Here is a 22,529-nt window from a genome sequence, read left to right as displayed (position 1 = left end):
GGGTTCTGCACACAATGGAATCATATTTGTCAGTATTTCTAATATTTGTACGTACAATTTAAGATAAAATGCTTATTCTGAAGGTGGCCTAGAAAGCAGTGACTCAACTGCCTATTATTTTTCTTCAAATTTTGAGTTTTCTCTTGTGCTTTACTTAGGTGAAGTGAGTAATCAAATGGGTATTCACTATTAGCTAACAGTTACTTTTTGCATTTCCTGTTTTTCTTTTCTTTCTTTTGCCAGGGTTGTTCTCATTGGAGGTAAAACTATTTTTGCTGTTAAATTGGACTGATGTTACTCTGGATTAAATACAGTAGTTTCTGTACTCATTTAAAATGATGCTTTTGGCTAAATCATGGTAAAAATGGTCAGTGGACACAGGATAACTTAGGCCACAGCTTGCACATTTTTTTTAAAAGGAGGTCATGTGGGTTTGAATTAATGGCTGTGATTTATACATTGCATTAAAGATAAAACTACTTTCTGATGAACCAACTCTATTATGGGAAGCTGAATCGTAAGTAAACTACTTTCTGATGAACCAACTCTATCATGGGAAGCTGAATTGTAAAGCTGGTCACATTTCATTTAGCAGTAAAGGAGGATAAGATTAGTGCTGAGGATCAGTCCTATTGTTAGTATATCAAAACTGGTTTTTTTGAACACCTGCCATCTTAGGGCCTGAATAAACTTTATTATCGTGAGTCAGATGTCCAGAGTTCACAAGTTCTTGTTCTTCCATGTAAAATACACATCAATATCCCTATTCTTGCTTACGTCACTTGCTGTGTCAACTGATCTAATGACATACCAAAGCACACCTTGGGTGATAAAACTTGTGATATTGCTGCACATACCTGTTCTAACTCACACTTGAGAGCATGTTCTGTAGTAAGGTTTCTTCTCTTCATTATAGCCTTTCTTCATTGTGGGGGTCCCTTTGTAAAACAAGGGACAGGAACGTAGCACATTTGCAGTAGGTTTATGTGGAGAGAGACAATCTGGGGTGCATGTGTCATGAGAGTGCAGCAAGGAATAGGCAGGCTAGATCTCTCTAGAATCATTATTCTAATATGCTCCTGTTAAAATAGTGGTATTTTCCCCTATTTGAGTTCTGTTTGTTTGTTTTTGTTTGGGGGTATTTTTGGTTGTTTTTTTCGGGTGCTTGTTCTTTTATGCTTTTTTTTTTTCATCAGGGATGTGACTGGATGAGCCTGCTGTTAAGCATAAATAAGTACCATGGATTAGTATGTTAAATACTGTTTGCTTGCTGGTGGTGTATAATGAAAATTAATGAGACAGGTAGATTATAGGATTACTCTGGCAAATACCTTGAAAATTTATTTAGGATTTCAAAGCTGTAAAATTTAACTTTGGGATAGCCAGAAATTTTAACAAAATCTTCACTGGTACTACTCAAAGAAGAAGGTGCATTAGGTGCTTTCTTCTGTTTTCTGGTCATTACATTTCCCCATCTGGCAAAACAATAGCTTTGTCTTTAGCAGCCAGAACTGATGCAGAAATAATAATTGTATGTGTATGTACAAGTCGTGCTCTTCCTCTGGGCAGAAGGTTTTATTTTGCGTTTTTTAAACACTCATTCCTTTTTGATGATCGATGGAGGTGTCTTTCTGTGTAAAGATATTACAGCACTATTGCTTATCATTATTAGATGTATGACTTCGTTTCTATTACAGTATGGAGCTCCTTTCATTTCATGATGAATGAACAGTGGGGGAAGAGAGAGAGGAGCACTATGGAAATTACAACACTTTGTCATTCATTTTAGATTACAATGTCTTGACAACACGACTTGGTTGCAAAGTAGAAGACAGTAATTTTAAGAGAGCAAATGCTTTTAAGACTAGACAGTCTGATTTTACTGTAGATAATTACTGTATATTATAAGAAAAGTAACTCGCTAGCTTACAAGCTTAGCTAACTGGTGTGCCTGAAAATCCAATAGCTGTGCCTTAAATGAAGTTATATGTATAAATGAAGTTGTACATCTCACTGAAGTCTTAAGGTTGTCATGTACTTTACTATATTAACTCCAATGAAAAAACTGTGCATGATCATTTGTTTGTAAAGCTAATAAACTAATCAGATCAAGGGTCTGTCACAATTAATTATTTCCACCCCCCCTAAATTTCATGGACTCTGAATAGGTAATTGAAGTCTATTATCTTGAAATATTTGAACAAGTTTTTAGATAATTCTTTGAGATAAAAGTAAAAAAAACCCACATAAGTATTACTGTGGACTATGAACTTTTTCCGTCTTACTTGTCTTACAGGAGTTCCTTTCAAAAGTGAGCTTCATTCTCTGTGTTGATACTCACTATTAATATGAAAGCGTAAATTGGAACTGAGAAATAAACTCCCCTGTAATCTAATTATTAGAAAATAGTTTTCATTTAGATTTATTTGACTACTCAATAGCAAATTTAAAATGTGCCTGATTTTGGTAAAAAATTGTTGAAAATAGTCACCGGGGAAAGGCCTTGACAAATTTGTTGTTTCAGATATGGTGTTGATTTGATGGATTCAGTATTGTTTGCATTGCAGTCTTACAGTTTCAGGTGTTTTTTCCTGCCTACTAGCTGAGCTGTTAGAAAAGTTCTTTCCAGGTAGCTGAGTGATGCTGAATTGTAACAGTTCTCTGAGCTTCATGCTAAGAGTGACAGAACAGTTAAATGCCAATGAACAGTGCTTTCAATAGCTTTGGCAAGTGCTAAATGTTAATAGTGACCAAATAAGACAGGATTATTGCTTTTTATTTAGCATGCAAGGTAAATCTGAGTATTTCTGCTGTTGTTTAAAATCAGAGAAGACAACAATTAGAAATTACTAATGTTTCTTGTTACCATCAGTAATTAAACACTATTTGAAATAGAAGAAGAATATAATTTTCTAAAATCAGAGAAGACAACAATTAGAAATGACTAATGTTTCTTGTTACCATCAGTAGTTAAACACTATTTGAAATAGAAGAATATAATCTTCCTGTAACAGCTGCCCATATGTAATCATGCCTCCAATAAAATAAAAGTCTTCATCACTGCTCTCTGAGTTCTTGAAGACATCTAAAATGGGGAGAGAGGGTGGGGAACGAAATAGTAGCCTAACACGGTTTTGGCAAGACAAGTAATTCTTTGTCCTTTCTGATGGTCAGGTGAGCCAAGATGGGAAGTCACTTCTTGACAAACTTCAGAGACCTTTGACTCCTGGGAGTTCTGATTCCCTCACTGCTTCTGCCAACTACTCAAAAGCAGTTCATCATGTTCTGGATGTCATCCATGAAGTACTGCACCACCAACGCCAACTGGAAAATATTTGGCAGCATCGCAAGGTCCGCTTGCACCAGCGGCTTCAGCTGTGCGTTTTTCAACAGGATGTTCAACAGGTGGGTTTTATTTCATGTTGTCTAAGTGCCTTTGTGTTCTGTCAGCCTGTGATTTCAAGCTGATTGGGTTGACAGGTGGGTTTTGACTACTAAACCCTGTGTTCGTTCATTCAGCAATTGAATAGTTGCATGGGATTGACTGATACCAAGTTCTATGTATTAACAGAGGATGTTGGCTGTTATGGATAGTAAATATATTGGTAAGTTAGCTCTACTTCAGTTTAGTCAGTTTTTAATTAATTTATTTACTTTAAGCCAGATATAAAACCAAAGATTTTTGTTTCAGACAGCTATTCTGAGCTTGTGCTGGAAGCTGACATTCACATTCTGGGTAAAATTCTGGACTCAAAGTGTCAGACTTGTAGCAATAACATGCAAAAACTTAACAGTGTTATTCTTTAACAAATTTTTAGTTTCAAATCCCCAGTGATACTTAATTGACTTAATCATGTTTCTTTAGAACCTGAGAGTAGTATACAAAGGAGTTACAAAAATTACAGATTAGATTACTTTTGGATAATGACACTGTTCTTAAATTAATGGTTATTAGCTGCCATATTTTTATTATTAATATGACATCCATGAAAAGTTAGTAGTTAAGTACAGTCATTAGTATCTCTAATGTTGTTTTACCTTAAAAAGGCAAAGCTATATAGAATCCCTTGGCTGATGGATTTTTAATAAACAGAAAATCTTGCCTTAGGGCTGCACTTGACAGAGACATTAGTGATTTATCCTTTAATAGTTCACCTTCATAAAAAAGTAAAGATGGTCAAGCATTTACTGATCATGTTGTTTCATTTCAGTGTAAAAATGTTCACAAATCAGGAATTTCTGAATGGGACTTTTAGATAGCCAGGCATGCATTCTGGTTAAACGAATCTTTTTTCTTTCGAATTAGTTGAACTTTAAGCCAAATTTCTTCCACTTACCTGTTTCAAGAAGTTACTGGATGTGAGCAGTTGGGAGTGAAGTAACTGATTTTTGTAACTTAGTATAGGTAAAAAAAATAATTTAGGCAGATGGTGGGCAGAGTGAGCAATCTCATTAGCTCAACTTTCTTCTACATGCAGTGCCTATCTCTTCCTGTAAATTAAAGAAAACTTAAGTATTTTAGCAGTAAATTAAGTAAACCTTTTAGAACTTTATTCCTTTCTTAAATCTAAAAATAGGCATGTATTGAAAGACAGGCTGTTATCCAAATTCTCAACACTCAGATGTGACAAAGGATGCAGAAAGGCATGAAAAATCTGGGCTAACAAAAAAAAAAGTGAAAGAAAGCAGGGTCAATGTTATGAATGGTCTGGAACAGCATGGAGAACCAAACAGAAAACTCTCTTATGCCAGTGTATAAATCCTTGAGGCTCGTCATCAAGATTACAACTTAAGTAGTAGCTAGTCAGAAGGGCCCAGTGCTGCTATTTGCATGAGTAGTCAGTGAAGGGTACTTGTCAAAACTGCTGAGGCACAGTCCACAAATGAATCACCTCTTAAACTTAAAAGGCTTCATAAAGAGTCTTCAGAAACTGAAATTAAAGCAGTAGGTTGCTTCTCATAGGGAAAAATATAGGTCTTCTCAGTGGTAGTTTAGTGCCAGCAAATGTGAATTGGATGGTAGAACTTTCTCCTCTAGTTCCAGTTCAGTTTAAGTAGGACCTACTTAGGCAATCTAGGCCGAGTGATCTCCTGAGGTCATTTTCCAGGTGCATAATTCAAGTTTCAGGCCTGTAGGCCAGGCTGCAGGCAGTTTATTTCCTGGGGGAAGGTGTTCATTAAATGTTGCAGTCTTACTGTGCTGTTCCTACTCTTTGCCTTTATTATCTGGGGAGTCATAAAATGCTTGTAGGAAATTTTCATTTTCTGCTCCTTCTGAAGTCATAGTTCTCAGACTGCTGTGTTCTTTGAAGTTGGCAAATAACCCTTCATTAGACTCAAGTCATAGTACAGTCACCACCAGGTTCTTCAGCAAGAAGCTAGATTTTCCTTCTCTGTATGAGGCCCATCAGCCTTTGGAATTGATGCATTTAAGATCAAGTAGTCACAGATTTGAAAACAACAAAGTAGACAGTTTTAGCTATTTTTATAACTTCCAATATCAAGAATGCATTATCCAAATCATATATGTGGAATGTGAGTATACCAGAAGTGTTCAGTATGAACCAGTTAGTTCAAGAAGGTTGATCCATCTCAACTTACTATTCAGTACTTGCCTTACCTACTGCTTGGAGAAATTTCTTTCTTCCTGTTTATGCTTGTGGTTTCTCTATATGCTTTGCAAGGCAGACATTGCATTAAGATACCTGGACAGTTTGAAGCTACAGCTTTTAGTGTTAATGCACATCTTTGTCAACCACATGAAATTTCAGACTAGGTCTGTACAGAGATGCAGCCCCTGCTTGCCATGTTCATAAGCCCTTCCCTTAATATCCAGTAGTTACCGCTGCCAGAGACAGTTTATCCCTGTAATGACAACTTCTGAAATGTTGCATATGGAAATACAGCTCCTTTTTTTGTTGGTTTAACTTAACTTTACAGATACTGGTGTGTTTTGGGCACTGCCTTATGAATCACAATGTGAATTGTGCTTAATTCGCCCTTTCATAATATAGATTTCATACTTACAGATTGACCTGCACTGAAATTTGAGACAATGACACTTCAACATCCATACCAGATAAATTAATCCAATAGCCACAGCAGATGTTTCCATGGAGGAGCTTTGCTTTGGCAGATTGTAGCTCCCTCAGCTTTGAACATTCTTCAGGGGGGAAAAAAGTCATCTTGAATAACAAGTATTCTTTTTTCTTACAAAATGAAAGCAGAACAGATCATCTTAATTTATTTGAGAAATGTTAGCTTTTCAATTGAATTATCATTAACACCATTCAGTGCCTGAAGTGACTCAGTTTTGAGGTATTAGTTAAATTTATATCCAAGACAGTTCTGGAATGCTTTACATAGGACTCCAAAGTAACTTTCTAAAATACGCTGGTTTTCGTTTGCACATTCTCTTAGGCTTCTTAGTCTTTGTTCAAACCTTAAAAAATTCAATTAAGATTATCAAGCATGATTTAGAAACTAACATGCAAACCTTTTTTTAATTATGGCTAGTAAAGTTAAATGGAAGTTTTTTTCATGTCAAAATAAACTAAGCGTGGCTCTCTTCCACTGCTTATAGTTAAATTATACATAGTGTCAAGCAACCAAGTGCAGTGTAAGTGAATCTATAAAGTCCTTTAGCACAAGTTTGTGATTTTGTCCTCCTCCCTCTGCTGGTGTTGTTTTCTGCTGGATTAATGAAATAAATTAGTTCATGGAAGTGTTAAGTGAGTGACATAGCTGAGTTGGAGGAGGGAATTGGCTGTGTTGAGCTGGTACTTTCTGTTACTTCCACCTTAGAAACTTAGCAGGGTTTATTTGTCTTGCATGTTCTTGTATACTGAGAAAGTGTTTCTAGTGGAGCTTTCCAAATCAACAAAAGCATTGTAGTGCTATCTGTGTACACCAAGAATCACCTGCTAATCTCTTGAGGCAAGTAGTAAGGAAAGTAGTGCACGAAATAATAAAAATAGGAGATAAGAAGTGAATCACAGCAAATCAGAAATTTTAAATGTGAAAACCTATGATAGTCTTAATAGAGTTCTGAATTTGACCTTAGGTAACAGAAACACGCCCAGAGATCCAGTTCCTGGTTAGTTTGTGTATTAACACCAAAAAAAATAGGGTGTTGATTTTAATTTTTCAAAGAAGTCTGCCCATTTGTGGTTGCACTCAGTTGTTGAAGGTAGTCCTTGTAATGTAAACCATGCTGATAAAAGTATAATTTCATGCCTAAGAGTTAACACGCTTACCAAGTAGATAATATAGCCAGCCTTTCACCTAAGGAAAGGAGCTGGCTCTGATTGTGACATGAAGCAATAAAGCAGACCTGGAATGGCAACGTGGACTTTGGTGCTTCTATGCCTTGAAAGGTCAACATTTGAACATAAAGATAGTATTTGTGGTAGACTGATACTGCTAACACTTGTGTGATCAGAGTTTTGGTGCCTGAAAAACACTCCTGGTGGCTTGAAAGCCAGAGATTAGTACAACATACTGGTAGGTGTTTGTTTTTTTTTCTTATCCAAGACATATATTTATTAGCTCTTACTGGCCTTTGGTGTCTTCTCTGTCCATTCTGGATAAATGTGCTGCTTTTCCTTCCTGGATCTTCCTGCCTCAAAGACTGTCATGATTTTGCTATTACAGTAACTAGTTTCAGTCTGGACTAATGAAGGGTGGGCCATGAATGCTTGCTACTTTCTCAGCATCAACATGATTTCACTGGGTGATTCCCGTGTGGCTTTTTGAAGGCAGTTCCAGTGTAAAACAGTTCTTTTGGGGGGAGAGTATTTCCACATTTTAACTGTCTGAAGATTAGACATGCAGAGGTTTCCATCTTCCCCTTCTGAATGTTATGACAGCAGCAAGTAAGTGTTGGAGACCAGAAAGTGAGTGTGTGCAAAGTAGGTAAAGGGGTGTGGGGGGGTAATGACTAGATAATAATGTGGGAAAGATTGGTGAAAATAAGCATGTTGAATCTGCAAAAGATAGATTTATTTCTACAAGCAGCATAGACAAAACATATTTTTATAGTCATGAATTTGTCAAAATGAAGCTGTCTTTCTATGGTAGTTTCTTCTATGATATATTCAGTTTGGTGCTAGAAAAATAAGGATTTTTCTAGATCGTGTATTGGGCATAAGGATGGTTCTGCTGTGACTGCAGTTAGAGCTTAATTGCATCATTAAAGCAACTCGCTGCAGTGGAGGATGATATTATTCACCCTTTCACTGAAAAGTGTTGAACCTCTTAAACTCCTATGTATTACTGAAGTATCAGAGTGAATTCCATTTGCTTTCAGTTTTAGTAGAAAAGTCCTTAGTGAGTTGGTATGATGATTTTTGTAACTCCTCCCAGGAAGAGGAAGAAAAAGCATAAGTTAAGGCTGATAAATGGCTAATACCAGTGCCAGCTAATGGTATTGTCCTTTGATCGAAGCGATATGCAAAAGCTCTCACTGGTGGCCAAGAGCATATGTTGACTCCGCCTTTACATGCTGTAAAATTCCCAGATAAAGAATTCTTCCTAGTTTTGTTAAGAATCAAGGTAAGAAGGCTGAGCACTAATAAGACTTGTATTCATGCTGATTTCACTTAGAGGCAGCAATGTTTCTCTGATTGTGTGGTTTATGTGTACTGGATTTCTATGACAATTTCTTCCCTTGAGAAGTTGCTGAGCATTATTTGGAGCAAAAACCATTCTCCCTGGGCTTCTTTCTGCTTTTCATCCCATGTTTTCTGGGACTGCTTTTGCTGTTGATTTCATTTGTTAGCTTATAACTGTTAGTAGTCTCCAGAGTCCAGTCTAATTCTTTCATACGAACATATCTCTTTTTAGCTCTTTTTATAATGAGAAAAGCAAAGCAGTCTCCTGAAATTAGTCAAAAGTGTTAATAATGTAAGTTTTACAGGTAACTGAGGCCATGTTTGGCTCCTCACTCTCCATTCTTTGATCAATACTTTCCCTTGAAAGAAGCAAATGAAAACTTGCATTGACCTAAAACACAATGATATTCTTTTGGCAGTAGTTACCAGGAAAGCAAACATTGCATAAGTGTGGAGATTTAACGAAGTGTTGGTGATTTGAGATGGCTGTATTTTGTGGTATTAGGGGATTGTTTGTTGTTTTGAAGATGTCCAGTAGGAGAGCGTTTGCAAACCAAAAAAGGTTTGAAAGGTCAAGATCAAGGAGAAAAGCATGTTTTCCTTTTTCTCCTAAAGAAAGCATGAATGTTTTGTATGGAAGTAGTGTGAGATTACATGTTTATTGAATGTAGTCATGAGTGATGTTGCAGGAATGATTCTGTTTGGAAGAAAAAAAAAAGTCTTTAGTTACACTAAGTGTCAAATGTTTTCAGTACAGGAAAGGGAGGGGTGGGGGTAAAACCTCACACAACTGCAGAAATTGGAGTAAAGGACACTAGTAAATAAGAGGCAAGCTACAGGCTTTTGAAAGGTATATTCAAAACAAACTAAAATATTACTGTTTTAAAGAAAAAAGAACATTGGCGATGAATGAACGTAATGTAGTGAGTGAATGTAGGTAAAGTATTCTGCACCACTACATAAATACTGTATAAAAATGGTTAGCTGACTTAAGAGAATTGCTTATATGCAGTTATCTTTAATTCTGAACATCATTCTTGAACTTCTGAGTATCTTCCAAAGCATTAAATACCATATGCATGCTAACTAATGAATTAAGATATGGCTAGGATGTATTAATTTGGAGAGAGATCAGATGGTTTTGTTCGTTGGCTCATCAGAAATTTGGTATGTGTGCAGGAATCCTCTGTGTTAACTGGCAGGAACTATTTAAGTGTGCAGTTTTTACTATTTATAAAGCTGTCAACCCAATCATTGTGGTAGAAGCATTCATGTCCTTAATGTCTTTTGTTCCTTACTTTTTCAGCTGTAAAACTGACAACAAGCAATTATGTCTGATGTTTTACAGAATCTCAGAATCAGCTCGGTTGGAAGGGACCACAGTGGGTCATCTGGTCCGACCTCCTTATTCGAGCAGGGATTGAGGGGATACTTCAGTTTTGAGGGGATATTTTTTCAGAATTGGGACAATTCCTTCATATGCTCTGAATGCAGACACCCTTTATCTTGCAATTATTTCAACTCAATTTTCTTGTGTTAGCTAAAAATTGTAGTACTGAATCTTAATTCTTGACTTAATATATAGAAGGAAAAGCAAGTTCTCATCTAAAATGAAACTTCACTGTGTTATTCACCAGCGATGTTCAAACTCCATCAGTATTACATTATAGAAAAATGTCAGCTCAGGGTGTAAACAGGTTGGAGAGACCATCACAAAGGGTCTTGCCACTTGGATCAGATTACTGTCAAATTGATGAATGTGGAGAAATGAGGTTGTCCTTGGTAGGCTTCAAAATAAATACATAATCTTAAATCATACTATTTTGCTAGTTTGAGCTAGTTTATTGCCTTGAGAAAAGTTGGTGAGATGTAGTTTGTGTCCTTTAATAGCAACACTGTGTTTTAATCCAACAGTATAGTTCCTTAAAAGCAGTCTGTTTATAGCTACTTAGTTTCTTGAATAGTTGCTGTTTTGTGATAACATTCAGCACGTCAATTCAGAGTTTTTGTGTCTCTCTTCTGTACCACAGGTGTTGGATTGGATTGAAAACCATGGAGAAGCTTTTCTTAGCAAACATACAGGAGTGGGAAAATCCCTGCATCGGGCCAGAGCTTTGCAGAAACGCCATGAAGACTTTGAAGAGGTTGCACAGGTAAAAGCAATCACATGAAGGACTGTACACTTGTCATGGAAATAAATGAAAATTTCCTGCTTTTGCACTGAAGGGTTGGGCAGAGGGAGCTCCATTACAAAACAGTCAGTTCCACGAATGAAGAACTTTGTTTCTGTTGCAAGTTTTTATTTCATTTCTCATTTGTGCTCCAACTTTGATAAGAAAAAGAAACTTCCACAGTCCTACAGAGTGGGAGTCTCACTCAGCACAACAGAGCTGCTCTGCTATTATTTATTACTATCATTATTATTATTATTACTGTTTTCAAAAGCGTGCTTTCAGATATTGATTCACAGAAGAATGAAAGCTCTCCTTTTAAAATAACTTGATTCCATGGGATTCTAGGATTTAAACTTCTCTACAGCCTGCAAGAGAGGATAGAGATGAACTGAAAGTTCTGCTTTCTGACTGTTAGCTTGGGGAGCTCCCAAGTCCTCACCACAGTCTCATGGGGAGAAAGGGTGGGGATTCCTAAGAATCCAGGTGAACCAGGAAACTGGCCAGCCTGGCCTGGGTTTTTTGCTTCAAATACAGTTGAGTTTGTATTTGCCCTCCTGTTCTGAGTCACTAATACCAATGCTTTTTCCATAAAAGACTCCATGGAAGTTTTAATCTTAAGTGGAACTGATGGTAAAACTTCAAAACACACATTCGTGTGAGAAAAAGATTCAAAAGTAATAGAGATACAAAGGAGTGCAGGGAGCATAACAGGAAGCTGGTTTGGGTGTCAGCCTCTAAAAAGGGATGTGAGGTGAATAAAATCCTCTGAAGGAAACTGAGGGCTAGAATCCTCCCCATTTAACAAGCCCTGCCTCTCCAGTCTTAATGATCAGTAAGAGCAAACATCTCTTAAGATTAATCAACAAAAATCTCCTTACGGTAGGGTTGATAGAATGGTCCTTCAGTTTTAAAACAGAAGACATTTTATTTGAAAATTCTCCAGTGACATGTAGGAGCTCAGCAGTGATACCTGCTATGGCGGGTGCATCAGAAGTGTGTTTACAGTTTGCCTGTTGAGTGGAAGATGAAGCTCGTGATAAAATTTTATTTTAAATATGGTCTTAGAGCACTGCAGTGACTGAGGACTTGAAATTGCATCAGAAAGCTTCCTCAGTATTGATTTCCTATAAAATTTTCGAAGATAATAGACATTGTTAGTTTTGTAGATACACATGCTGGATTTTCCATATGCATGTCTAATACTGCATTTTTAGTAAAAAGTGTAATATTTTCCATGTGGATATACTTATTCTTCTGGGTCAGACAATCAAGAATCTATTTCTTCTGTAAGACACTTAACAAAACCTGAATGATCTCATGCTTAATGCTATGTTATTTGAGCAAAGAAGAAAAAAAATGTTTGAGTAACCAAAGGGGCCGAAGCATGTAGAGCTGCTAGTGAGATGGAAACTATTTTAAAAAGTGTCTTGTCAATTTGCATTATAATTTAAAGCCAAAAATTGTAAAGCATTCTTTTAGTAAAAACATCCTAAATCTGAATGTTACTAGAGTTTGAAATTATCTCTTTAGGGGATGAGTGAATGTTCTATATTTGGAGGCACTGAAAACTTAGATTGGTCAAAGAACTTAAATGCACTACTGGGGACTATCTTCCATTGCCAGAAGGATGGACAAAATGATCTAATAAGTATTTTTTTAATCTCTAACTCTCGAATGCATAGTGAGTGACTGCCAAGAGAGGCACACCCTCTGAGTTGTTCCTCTTACTTGGTCTAAAACTGGATATAAGCAGCCCCAAAAGGCATTGCTGTTGTTGCTGTTATAAAGGAGATTATGTTCAAGTATAAGACAGCAATCTGCAGTCCTTGTTAAAGCATGAATAACTTTCAGCTGACTTATTCTCTACCTACATTTCTGGTTGGTCCAGGTCTTTGCTGTGTTTTGGATTTTTGTGTTGTTGTTTTTGCTGTAATTTTGTTTTGTTTTGTTTTTAATAGGGCCTTAGGCATAATAATGGGGGTTTCAGTCAGTTCTAGTCAGAAGTTTAGAGAAGGTGGTGTCAAGTGAAGTGTCAGTGGCATGGCAATGTTCTAGCCAATGCAGGGAGTCAGCAGTAATGTTGAAATGTTCCTGATTGAAGGCTAACTCCTGATTTTGAGGGGAATGAACATTGTTATTTCACTTTTCTTTCTTTCTGCTTCCTCCCTCATTCTTTTTTTAATGTGAATGAGGTGCCATTTCCTCAACAGCATTCAAAGAGATGTTAAAATAAGCTGTGTGTTGAATAGAAAAGATGTTGCAGAGTCAATGGGCTGTGGGCTCACAAATTATTCACTTAAAATTTGTGTGAAATGAAGGTTTGTTTCTCTTTGTTTGACACTTTTTGTTACCGCTACAGAAACTAGATAGTCAAAACTCAGCTAGTAATCCTCCCTCAATTCTGGTGTGTTGATATTCGTGCTACACATACACACTTTAACTTGCACCCACTCTTGTAAAATTGTGCTGCTCTTTTTGTGTAAAGCCTGTCCAGTTCAATTCCTACTTACCCATTTTTTTTCTTTCTTTTTTCCCCTCTCCCCATGATCATCGTTGTGTCCATGACACCATTGAAGTCAAAGTGCCAATTCTCCAAATTTTGGCATAACTGATTCATTTATGGGCATAGACTTTCAGCTTAGAAGCACTGGATACAGGTCAATATTGTGGTTGTACTTCCCCATGCATTTTTGTGTGAAATTCTAAGTCAGCTTTTCCTGTTTCAACTATGATCTATGTCTGCTTTCTGACAGTACTCTATGTTCAAAAAACATGATAGGTGTATGGCAAGGGTTAATTAATGGGATCTTTTTCCACAGGTAAGTTCTTTTCTCCATGTCCAGACTGTATCTGAGTAAAGAACTCAAGTCTTTCTCGTGCATCTCTTGCACCGAGAAAATTCTTCTAAATCTTGTTTGAATACACCTTTCATTTCCCTACCATCACCAGTTCCCATCTCCTTTAAGATGATAAATAAATTTTACGTTTTTGAACTGGTTCTGAACTTTACCTGTGAATGGTTGTAATACATGGAATTAAAAGGTCCATGTCTTACTGTATTGTAAGAAAGAAAAGGGACTGTATGCTTAAAAAGTTACCTTTACCCTCCCCATTGTCTGGGCTTGTTTGATGTTGGAACTGAAGGATGCATCAGAACCTGTGTTTAATAGTTGCTGATGGACTTTTCTCTCCTTAACTAGGCTAGCTACTTTTTGAACCCATTTATGGCCTTGGAATGTATGCCAGATCCTGTGGCAACGAGTTATGCAATTTAATTGCTCCTTAGATGAAAAGTACTTTGCTTTTTCATTTCAAGTGTGTTGTCTGATGTTTAAATGTGATAGCATCCACTGTACTTGATGAGTAATCTATCTTAATTTTCCCCACCTTTAATGATTTGTATACCTGTTAATCTCTCTCCATCCATGTGTTGTCTCTCTTCCCTCTCCATAGTGCTATAAACTCTAGTTTGTGTGAAGTTCAGTCCATACCTCCACTCACTTCTGTTGCTGTATTTATTGCCAGTAGTACTCATTTCTTCACTAGTCTCTTAAATTTAACCTTTGGGTTTTCTATGATGTGTCACTTCATATGCTTTCTAAGAATATGGTGTTTGTTTTTTGTGAAGAGTATCTAGAAAAGGTTTCTCAACAGGAAGACTAGAAAAGTGATGGAATATGTTGGGGAAGGTGGTAAACTGTTGCAGAGAATTTTTCAGCGTTGTGGAGAAGAATGCCTATTAAAAGATTCATACCTTGGGGCACAGAAGGATGGACTACAGATTGTCTTGATGCTCTTACAAGGCTGCTTCTTTTCCTCTGGGATTTGGGGAGGGTGTGCTAGTATAGATATTCTGATGTTTTTTTCCATGTGAAGGCTCCTTGGGCAATTTAGGAAATTGGCATAAGCAGCATCAAGGGAGAACTGCTTTTTCTGCCTAACCTTCTATTTTCTAACGGTGATTGCCCCTTGAGACCAGCATTTTCAAAATCTTAAGATTACTGCCTTTTTTTCTTCCAAGCATTGTTTAGAAATAAGCAGAGAGCTTGGAAAGGAAGTAGTAGTTAGTACTGAGCACCTACTTGCTAGGATTTCTATTCCAAAGGGCAGTTAATGTTTGTATTATATTTCAGCTCTACTTAGAAGTGAAATTTGAGCGATAAAGCATGTCTGCTGCTAGGTTTGACAATTGTAACCCCTTTTGAAGCAGCATCCAGGTTGTGATCATTTCTGAGTACAGGCAGTTCACTATCCCATTTACAGAAAGAGAAGTTAGATGTGCCTGGGCCTGTGTAACGTGGAAGATACTCCTGGAATTTGTAAACAATGCTTCACATGTGAGATAAAGTTTTCATTAAAATGGGAAACTTCTGTTTCAGCCATCTGCAGCTGGGTGTGGTTCTCTGGACTGATGAAGTAGTTGTTGTTCGGGGAGTGCCTTAAGGCTCTTCAGCCTTGCCCCTTGAACATGTGTGAGCTGCAACCATGGAAGTCAAAACACCAAAGCACAGATCGCTGTGTTTGGGCCAACATGGCTCGAGCCAGTGGTCTGGAGTGTTGAGTAGTGTGCTCCCTACTGCATAGGGTAAGCTAATGTTTGTCTCTGCAGGCTTTCCCAGGGAAACCAGGGAGGCCTTCTCTACCTCTCCATGCAGTTAAAAAGCAGAAGGTTGAGGAAAGGCTGAGATGTACATAGTCAAAATTAAGGAGCAGCATCGATTCAATTCCTTATATAAACAGTTCTTAATAAACAAAGGGGGAACTCCCCCCAAATATATGAAAGCTGCAGTGAGTCATGTCCTGGGCTTGTCTGGTAATTTGCTTGAGAACCTGGGGGAGAGCTCTTATTTCCTGCCCCTTAGTTCAGTTTCAGGGTCAGACTTGGATTTAACTTTTGTGGATATTATAATGTTAATTGGAGGTGTAATGCTATATTTATGGCAAAGAGAAATGCATTTGCATAGGCTTAATTTATGTTGGCAAGCAGTGTTTTTACCTGATGTAATTGAGGTTGAGAGTACGTGAAAGGGCAGAAGGGAGAAGAGAAAGGTGAATTTGTTGTTGTTGTCTTGGTTTTGTTTTTTTTTTTCAGTCTGTAATACAAACCTACCAGAAGACCTGATGTGGTGACATAAGCAAAGCTTCTTTAGTCTAGACTTCAGTCTGTTTTGTCCAGAGATTAACATCCTTCTAAGCTTTCTTGTTGAGTTTGTTTTGAGAAGCATTCTAAAATGTGAAAACCCAAGGTTGGGCTGAAAAAGAGCGCCCAAATATAACAAATGCTTGGACTTGGACCTATTTTGAATGAACAATACAGAGGCAGGCTGCAAATTTTAAGCTTTAAGCGTTGTTAAACATCTGTCTCTTCTCTGGATCAGCACATCAGGTACTAGACTTCCATTCTTTTTCTGCTTAGACCCACATCTCTTAGAGGCCTGCTGATTTACATTTGTTAATCCTATGACATATTGGGTCAATATTCCACTCTGACACTCACACATAACTGACTTCTAAATCTTTGTATGCTGTTGCCATTTCGCAAATAATGATCCATGTGACACATGAATTTTGGATGCCTCAGTTGTGTAAGGATGGAGAGAAATGTTCTATTTCTGTGCATGGTCACTTTCCACCTTTCTGCTGGATGTGTAGACTTGATGTTAAGCATTTCTACCAGCAGCTAGAGCTTCTTCACTTCTAGTAATACATATTTGAAAAGTCTTCTATCTCTGGCTCCAGTGATTTTTCCAGTATTGAAGTAGGCCAGTTTGCAAGTAGTTAGGCATTTGGGCTGGTTTTTATTCTAGCTGTGAATATAAAATACCAATTCCATCAAAGAATAAATAGGTTCACAAGTTCTAGATCAAGGTAATATTTTGATAGACATTAATAAGGAGCTAAGGAATCTATTTATTCAGAGTAAAAGGAAAAAGTATATAGAAATATAACAAAATCTTCAGTAAGATTATTTTCTGCTACCTTTAAGAAAAGAAGAAAGCAAAATGCATTCCAAGGGCCCTTTTGTTGTTTTGTTTTCATTAGTGGAATGGCTTCAAAATATACCGAGTGACTTTTCTGTCATTTAATCCTGTGAAACTAACTTATCTCTCTACAGAACACGTATACCAACGCAGATAAGCTCCTAGAAGCAGCAGAACAGCTTGCTCAGACTGGGGAGTGTGACCCGGAGGAAATTTATCAAGCTGCCCATCAGCTTGAAGACCGGATACAGGACTTTGTTAGGCGTGTGGAGCAGCGCAAGATCCTGCTGGATATGTCTGTGTCCTTTCACACTCATGTTAAAGAGGTAAAACTGCCCCTAAGTTGTGGTGATAATGTCAAGCTTTAAAACCAATATTATCCAGGGATGCTTTCATTGTTAGAACCTTGCCATAGGAAATCATAAAGCCCCTATTGTATGAGGAGTTTTTGGTTCATAATTCATTATGGATTGGGGGCTAGGGAAGAGTGATTGTTAATGATTTTTTCTTTTGATATTTTCTATTTTTTACTTTCAGAAGCAGCTTCTACCTCTATTGTGCAAGTACACATGCCTGTTCAGTCATGGGGAAGGGGGAGGGTCAGATCAGGGAACTGGTACAGCTAAAAGACAGCATTGTAGGGGGAGATACTGTGCACTTTTGTGTTTTGTTTTTTTTTATCCAACCAGCTCTCCAGTGTAGTGAGTTACCAGACACATGGTTAGACTTGACACGGTTCAGGAGACTGAAACGCATGGCAGAAGCACAAGGCTACTTAAGGCAATCCTGCTGCCCAGAGAGACTTTCTTTCTCTGTTTTACACGTTGCATTTTAATCTTGTATATTGACAGTTCTTTGCAGCTTAAAGAACTCGTCTGATAATGACAATGGTTTGCCTCATTTTTGCAATAGAAAATTCAGTTGAACACACTTAATTTTCAACAAGATTAGTTTTTGCTCCAATTCAGAACACAGATCATTTGAATTTATAAGCACATAGAGAGACTGGAGCAAGGTAGAGCAAGAATGAGGACTTCAGTAAGGGATTTTGGTTAAAGGTAATGGCAAACGTCGACAACTGTAGATTAATTGGTTTCTGTTTAGAGATCATGTTAAATCTTCTCACTGTTCAAACTCGGTGAAAATATGAAAGGCTGCTGCATCACAACATGTCCTAGTATGTCTTCCTTCCCTTCAACATGCACTGAGGAGTGGTCTGTTCAGTGGGAAAGTGTAGTATTCAAAGTAGCTTCTTCAGCAAAACCTTGTAGAGGATAAGAGCAGGAGTTTTTTTGTATGTGAAACATCTGTTTTGCACTTGAAACAAAAGCACAAGGCAGTTGGACTTTGAAGGAGGTCAGGATTGAATTACTTTTTAGCTCTAGACATGAGTACATAGCTCCCCCATCAGTTTTCTGTTAGATGCTTCCTTGCCAATACTCTCCCAGGACTCTGTTTGTTCAAACCAAATATAAATGCTTTTCATAAACAGTTCTTAGGGGGCAGCTCTTTTGTTTCACTTTCTCAAGCACATAGGACTGGTCCATTACCTGTTAAGAAGCACGGGGGCAGTCAGCTGCTGAAATGTGTTCCTTTTTTCCATATATTCCTGCATTACCTGTTTTTCTTAGCAGCTGAAATGGTATTTAAATGGAATATAGTTGGTTGTAGTGATGAAAGATGGAGACTGTAAAAGGATTTGCTTTCAAAAATCAAAAAATCCTGAAAGGCAGACTGATCTGTGAGTCACTGTTGAGTAATTCTGGGAGGCTGATCCAGATGTGCTGGAATGTTGCCACTGCTCCCCTAGATAATAATGTTTTATTGAAAAGAAGTAAAAAAAGATACTCTGTATTTTGATTTATTTCTTTGGGAAAATGGATATTATTTTGAGTCTGTAAGCACACACAGCTGTTACTATGGCAGCCTCTTTGCAGCCTGGACTTCAGGGGAAAGGTGTTGTAGTGGCTGGTGTGCACATGTTGATTCTTTTTTTTTTTTTGGTTTTGTCATGTGGGTGACCTTTATACCTAATAAAGCAAGGGAAAATTTTAAAGTACATATTTGTGTAAGGAAGGCTGTATTTTTATTTATTTGCCTTCTACTTAAAAAATGCAGATGAGAGAGTGAGAAGGGTGGTTCATATTTAGTAGGCTCGTCCTTTGGTTGAGGTGCAAAGAAATAGCAAGCTCAAAGCTGTCGTGTGCTCTCTGTATTCTGATCTGTTTTCAAGAGCTTGTTGTTTGTTATCAAACATACGTGTGGAGTGCTGAGAAGGCGTCACAAAGCAGATGGAAGATAAAAATGCCCTAAACCTGAAAGTCATCCATGCTTTGTTGGCAGGAGAATTGTTTCTCCTGCAGGATGTGGGAAGTTGCTGAATAAATTAGTGCGTACCTGTAAGCAATGTAACCTTTCTGCTGTATTGTGAAGAAATTAATGTGCACGCTTAGCTAGTGAAGAGAGGAGTTCAAGTAGTAGGCTAATAATACATTAGTTGTTGAACCAGAAAGAAAAAGGTGATTCAATTGTTAAATAAAAAATAAAAAACACAGAAAAAAAACCCACCCCACCAACCTGCCCCCAAAACACAAAAAAAATCCTGAAACAAATCAAAACACCACCAATGCATTTTGCCTTTCAGGTATTCAGGATGAATTTTGTTTCGTTTATATTTTTTCGTGTCTGTCTGGTAAAAAAAAAAAAAAAAGATGTTAAGAGTCAAAACCCTGTTGGAGTGTGACAGTTTGGAGGGAGCCAGAGAGCTGAGAAAAGCTATTTATCTGAGCTGTTGGCTGTTTTGAGACTTTGAAATCTGCTTCTGATATCCATCCAATCCCTTGATTTTTATCTTTTTTATTATTTGATTTTTTTTTTATTTGAAGCAGGATGTTTTGGTGTGTTCTTTTTCCCCCAGAAATACTTGATGTTGAGTGAATGCTTCTCATCTGAGAGCATTCCAATACCACTTTTCCCCTGTAGATTTACATAACCTTTATGCCTGACGCAGAATTTGCCTGCAACTTTTCCCAGCTTCCCTGGGAAGCATCAGCCCTTCAGTGTCTGCACAGGACTCTTACTCTGTTCACACTTAGTAAATCTGCACAGTTTCTGCTTTCAGAAGCAGTGTGCTTGCCATAAAAAGGTTGTCCTGGAAGTAACAGACTTCTGCTATATGTATGCACAAAGCATCTGTGTGGTATGTGTGCAGTACTATGTGTATGATGCACATGGAAAATACTGTCTGTCTTTAATGTTTCCAGAAGTTCTGCAGCCAGGTAGTTAACAAACTGCTAGAGCTTCCTGTGGCTTACAAACATCAAAACCTCACAGAGTAACCTCAATAGACAGCATTTCTCACTGGGGAAAAATAGGATGTATTCAGGAAAGACAGAAATAACAGTGTTAGGGAATGGTATCACTCATTTTGCTTAGTGGTGTTCTGAGAAAATCAGTTACTTGCTGAATATAAATTGTGATTCCATGCTGTTCTGTTATTACTAGTTTTAAGGTTGTGAATATTGTTGTATAAACTAAACTTTTCACTAAGTGATGTGCTGAAGTTAAGCTGTGCACTGGCAAGCTTTAAAAGTGTTTGGGACTATAAATATCCTTATCAGAATCTTTACATTCAAAGTAGTGTGTCCTGACAGATTCCCAGCCTGAGGATGGATGAAATACAACTGAACGTTTGAAACTCGTCATTGCAAGGCAGTGAAACTCTTACAGCTTTTGTGTCTTTTGCCATTTTAATAGTATGCCAAGGGACAAAGTGAGAAAAAAATTGCACAGATAAAAGATTAATTTCCTAAATTAACAGTTATCATAAAAGGTTGGTGTGTAACACAGGAGCTGGAGTGTCAATAGTCTTTGCTTTGAAATGTGGCACAAAGTAGAGATGAACAGCATTTTGGTGTGAGTTCAAATTCTTCCATACACATACACACATGTGCACACACTCTCTCTCCAAAAGGGCTCCCTCAGCATCTATGAGTGGGAAGACTGAAAGCCTGTCCAAGCCAGGTGTTTGTTGTAGTGCCAAAGCAGAGCAACAGATATTTTCCTAACTGGAGTCAAGTGTGGGAATACAGATCAGCCTGACTGTACATGGAAGAAAATGATCTCTTAAAAGCCTGTTGTTTTTTTGCATATAACCTGTTGTGTGTATTCTGACAAGTTGATTATAAAATAGCTCAGAGCGCTTTTTATGTGTAGACAATATGCTTAATGGTGTTACTAGATGATGTGTCTCTTCTTTATTGTCTCACTCAAACTAAACTTTGCACCAGAATAGACTGAGGTTGTACCAAAGAGAAGGGAAGTGGAATTGGCTGAGATTTCAAATACAAAGCCTTCATTCCCAAAGTAATGGGACAGTAATCCATGCAAGCTTTTGAAGGAAGGTGGCATTGTTTTGAGGATACCATGGCATGGGAAGGAAGATGCTGCTAATTCATTTGAATCTAGCTATAAGGCATGTGTATTTGATTCAAAAAAGCTTGTTGTTAATGGTCTCACTTTGTCTCACAACTCACTGCCAGAAATATGCTCTCCTCTGCATTATCCAGTATGGAAGGGTGTCCCATTGCTCAGCCTTGCATTCACTTCATCCTGGGATGGACTCTGAGGTGACAGACTTGCTTTTCTGGTTGCCTGTCACTCCTGAGTATTTTATTCTTCCGTGCTGGTGGTCTATAGGTTAAATTTGCATGTCATAATAAGGCTGTTCTCTCCTCTGCGTGCCCTTTCCGGGCAGCGGAGCAGCTTTTGGATGCCCCTAAGTCTAAAGGCTCTGTCCCTTGGCCTTGTGCATCTCTAATTAATTTTTATTGTATCATTGTAGCATAACAATGCTCAATGTGACGGATCTAGCAGAAGATATGAAGCACAGTCTCTGGCTGGTACTTTGATATGCTGGTCATCTTGAATCCCAGAGCTGAGGAGGGCAGTTTTTAAGTCTGAAATGAGGAACACATTCAGTGGCTGCACACTCAAGTGTGTTGTGGCTTACTGCTGTGGTAGGACTGGATTCTGGTTACCCAGCACAGCTTGTCTGATAGCCTCTTTGCTTGGAAAAGGGGATGAAATTTAAGTCCAAGTGTTATTGAAATAGCACTAAATACTTGCTAAAAGAGAGACAGAAGTAAGCCTTTAAACTGTATTAAGCTATGGTATAGATATTTTACTCTTGTTCAGTTAAGAAAGGGGGCAAATGCAAACAGGCTAGTAGTAATAGTTGATGCAAGTTTAGGAAGATGTGAAAAGCTTTGTTTTGCTTCAAGGGTGAATTTATTCCGAATAGGAATTGAGTTATTTGATAACTGTAGAATAGACAGGGATATTTGAAGCTTTTAAAGGTAATTACAACTCATCTAAAAAAAACCCCAAAACTAGGCATTTCACATCTTAAATGTCACTGAAAGACCCTGAATACAAACTTGGGGGGGTGCTGTGTGTTAATTGTTTTTGTTTTTAAAACGAGGTGGTTTTTTTTGTCCACTACATGTCCTGAAAGCCAAAGCTTATGGGCAAACATACACACATTGGCCCCCTTCTATGCCTAGATATAATTGTTAGGGAATGCTCTTGCAACATTTGGCCCTGTACAAATAATAGCTCCTTCAGCAGCTGTGCCTGTGGTAATACATATACACTGTGCTTGGGGGGCAGGGGCAGAAAGAGGAATTTGCTGTTTTCACATGCAGAAGCTCCATGCCTTTCTTTGCCTGAGCCTGCTGAAAAGGCAGAATGCATATCCAAAG

At 37.7% G+C, this 22,529-nt stretch overlaps 1 protein-coding gene across 1 annotated transcript in view; it reads left to right on the top strand.

The window, feature by feature from the left end:
• The window catches only part of TRIO (trio Rho guanine nucleotide exchange factor), a gene marked incomplete at its 3' end in the record, with an annotated part of 158,167 nt that overhangs the window by 26,873 nt on the left and 108,765 nt on the right, over window positions 1-22,529 (top strand). The window contains exons 8-10 of the mRNA XM_009075227.1: window positions 3,175-3,405; window positions 10,643-10,765; window positions 16,902-17,093. Of these exons, the coding sequence (XP_009073475.1) occupies window positions 3,175-3,405; window positions 10,643-10,765; window positions 16,902-17,093 (546 nt within the window). The remainder of the gene's footprint in view (window positions 1-3,174; window positions 3,406-10,642; window positions 10,766-16,901; window positions 17,094-22,529) is intronic.

The sequence above is a fragment of the Acanthisitta chloris genome, unplaced genomic scaffold (genome assembly GCF_000695815.1).
Source record: "Acanthisitta chloris isolate BGI_N310 unplaced genomic scaffold, ASM69581v1 scaffold5475, whole genome shotgun sequence".
Classification (NCBI taxonomy): Eukaryota; Metazoa; Chordata; class Aves; order Passeriformes; family Acanthisittidae; genus Acanthisitta; species Acanthisitta chloris.
The sequence above is the reverse complement of the archived record's forward strand: the minus strand, read 5'-3'. Positions and strand labels throughout refer to the sequence as shown.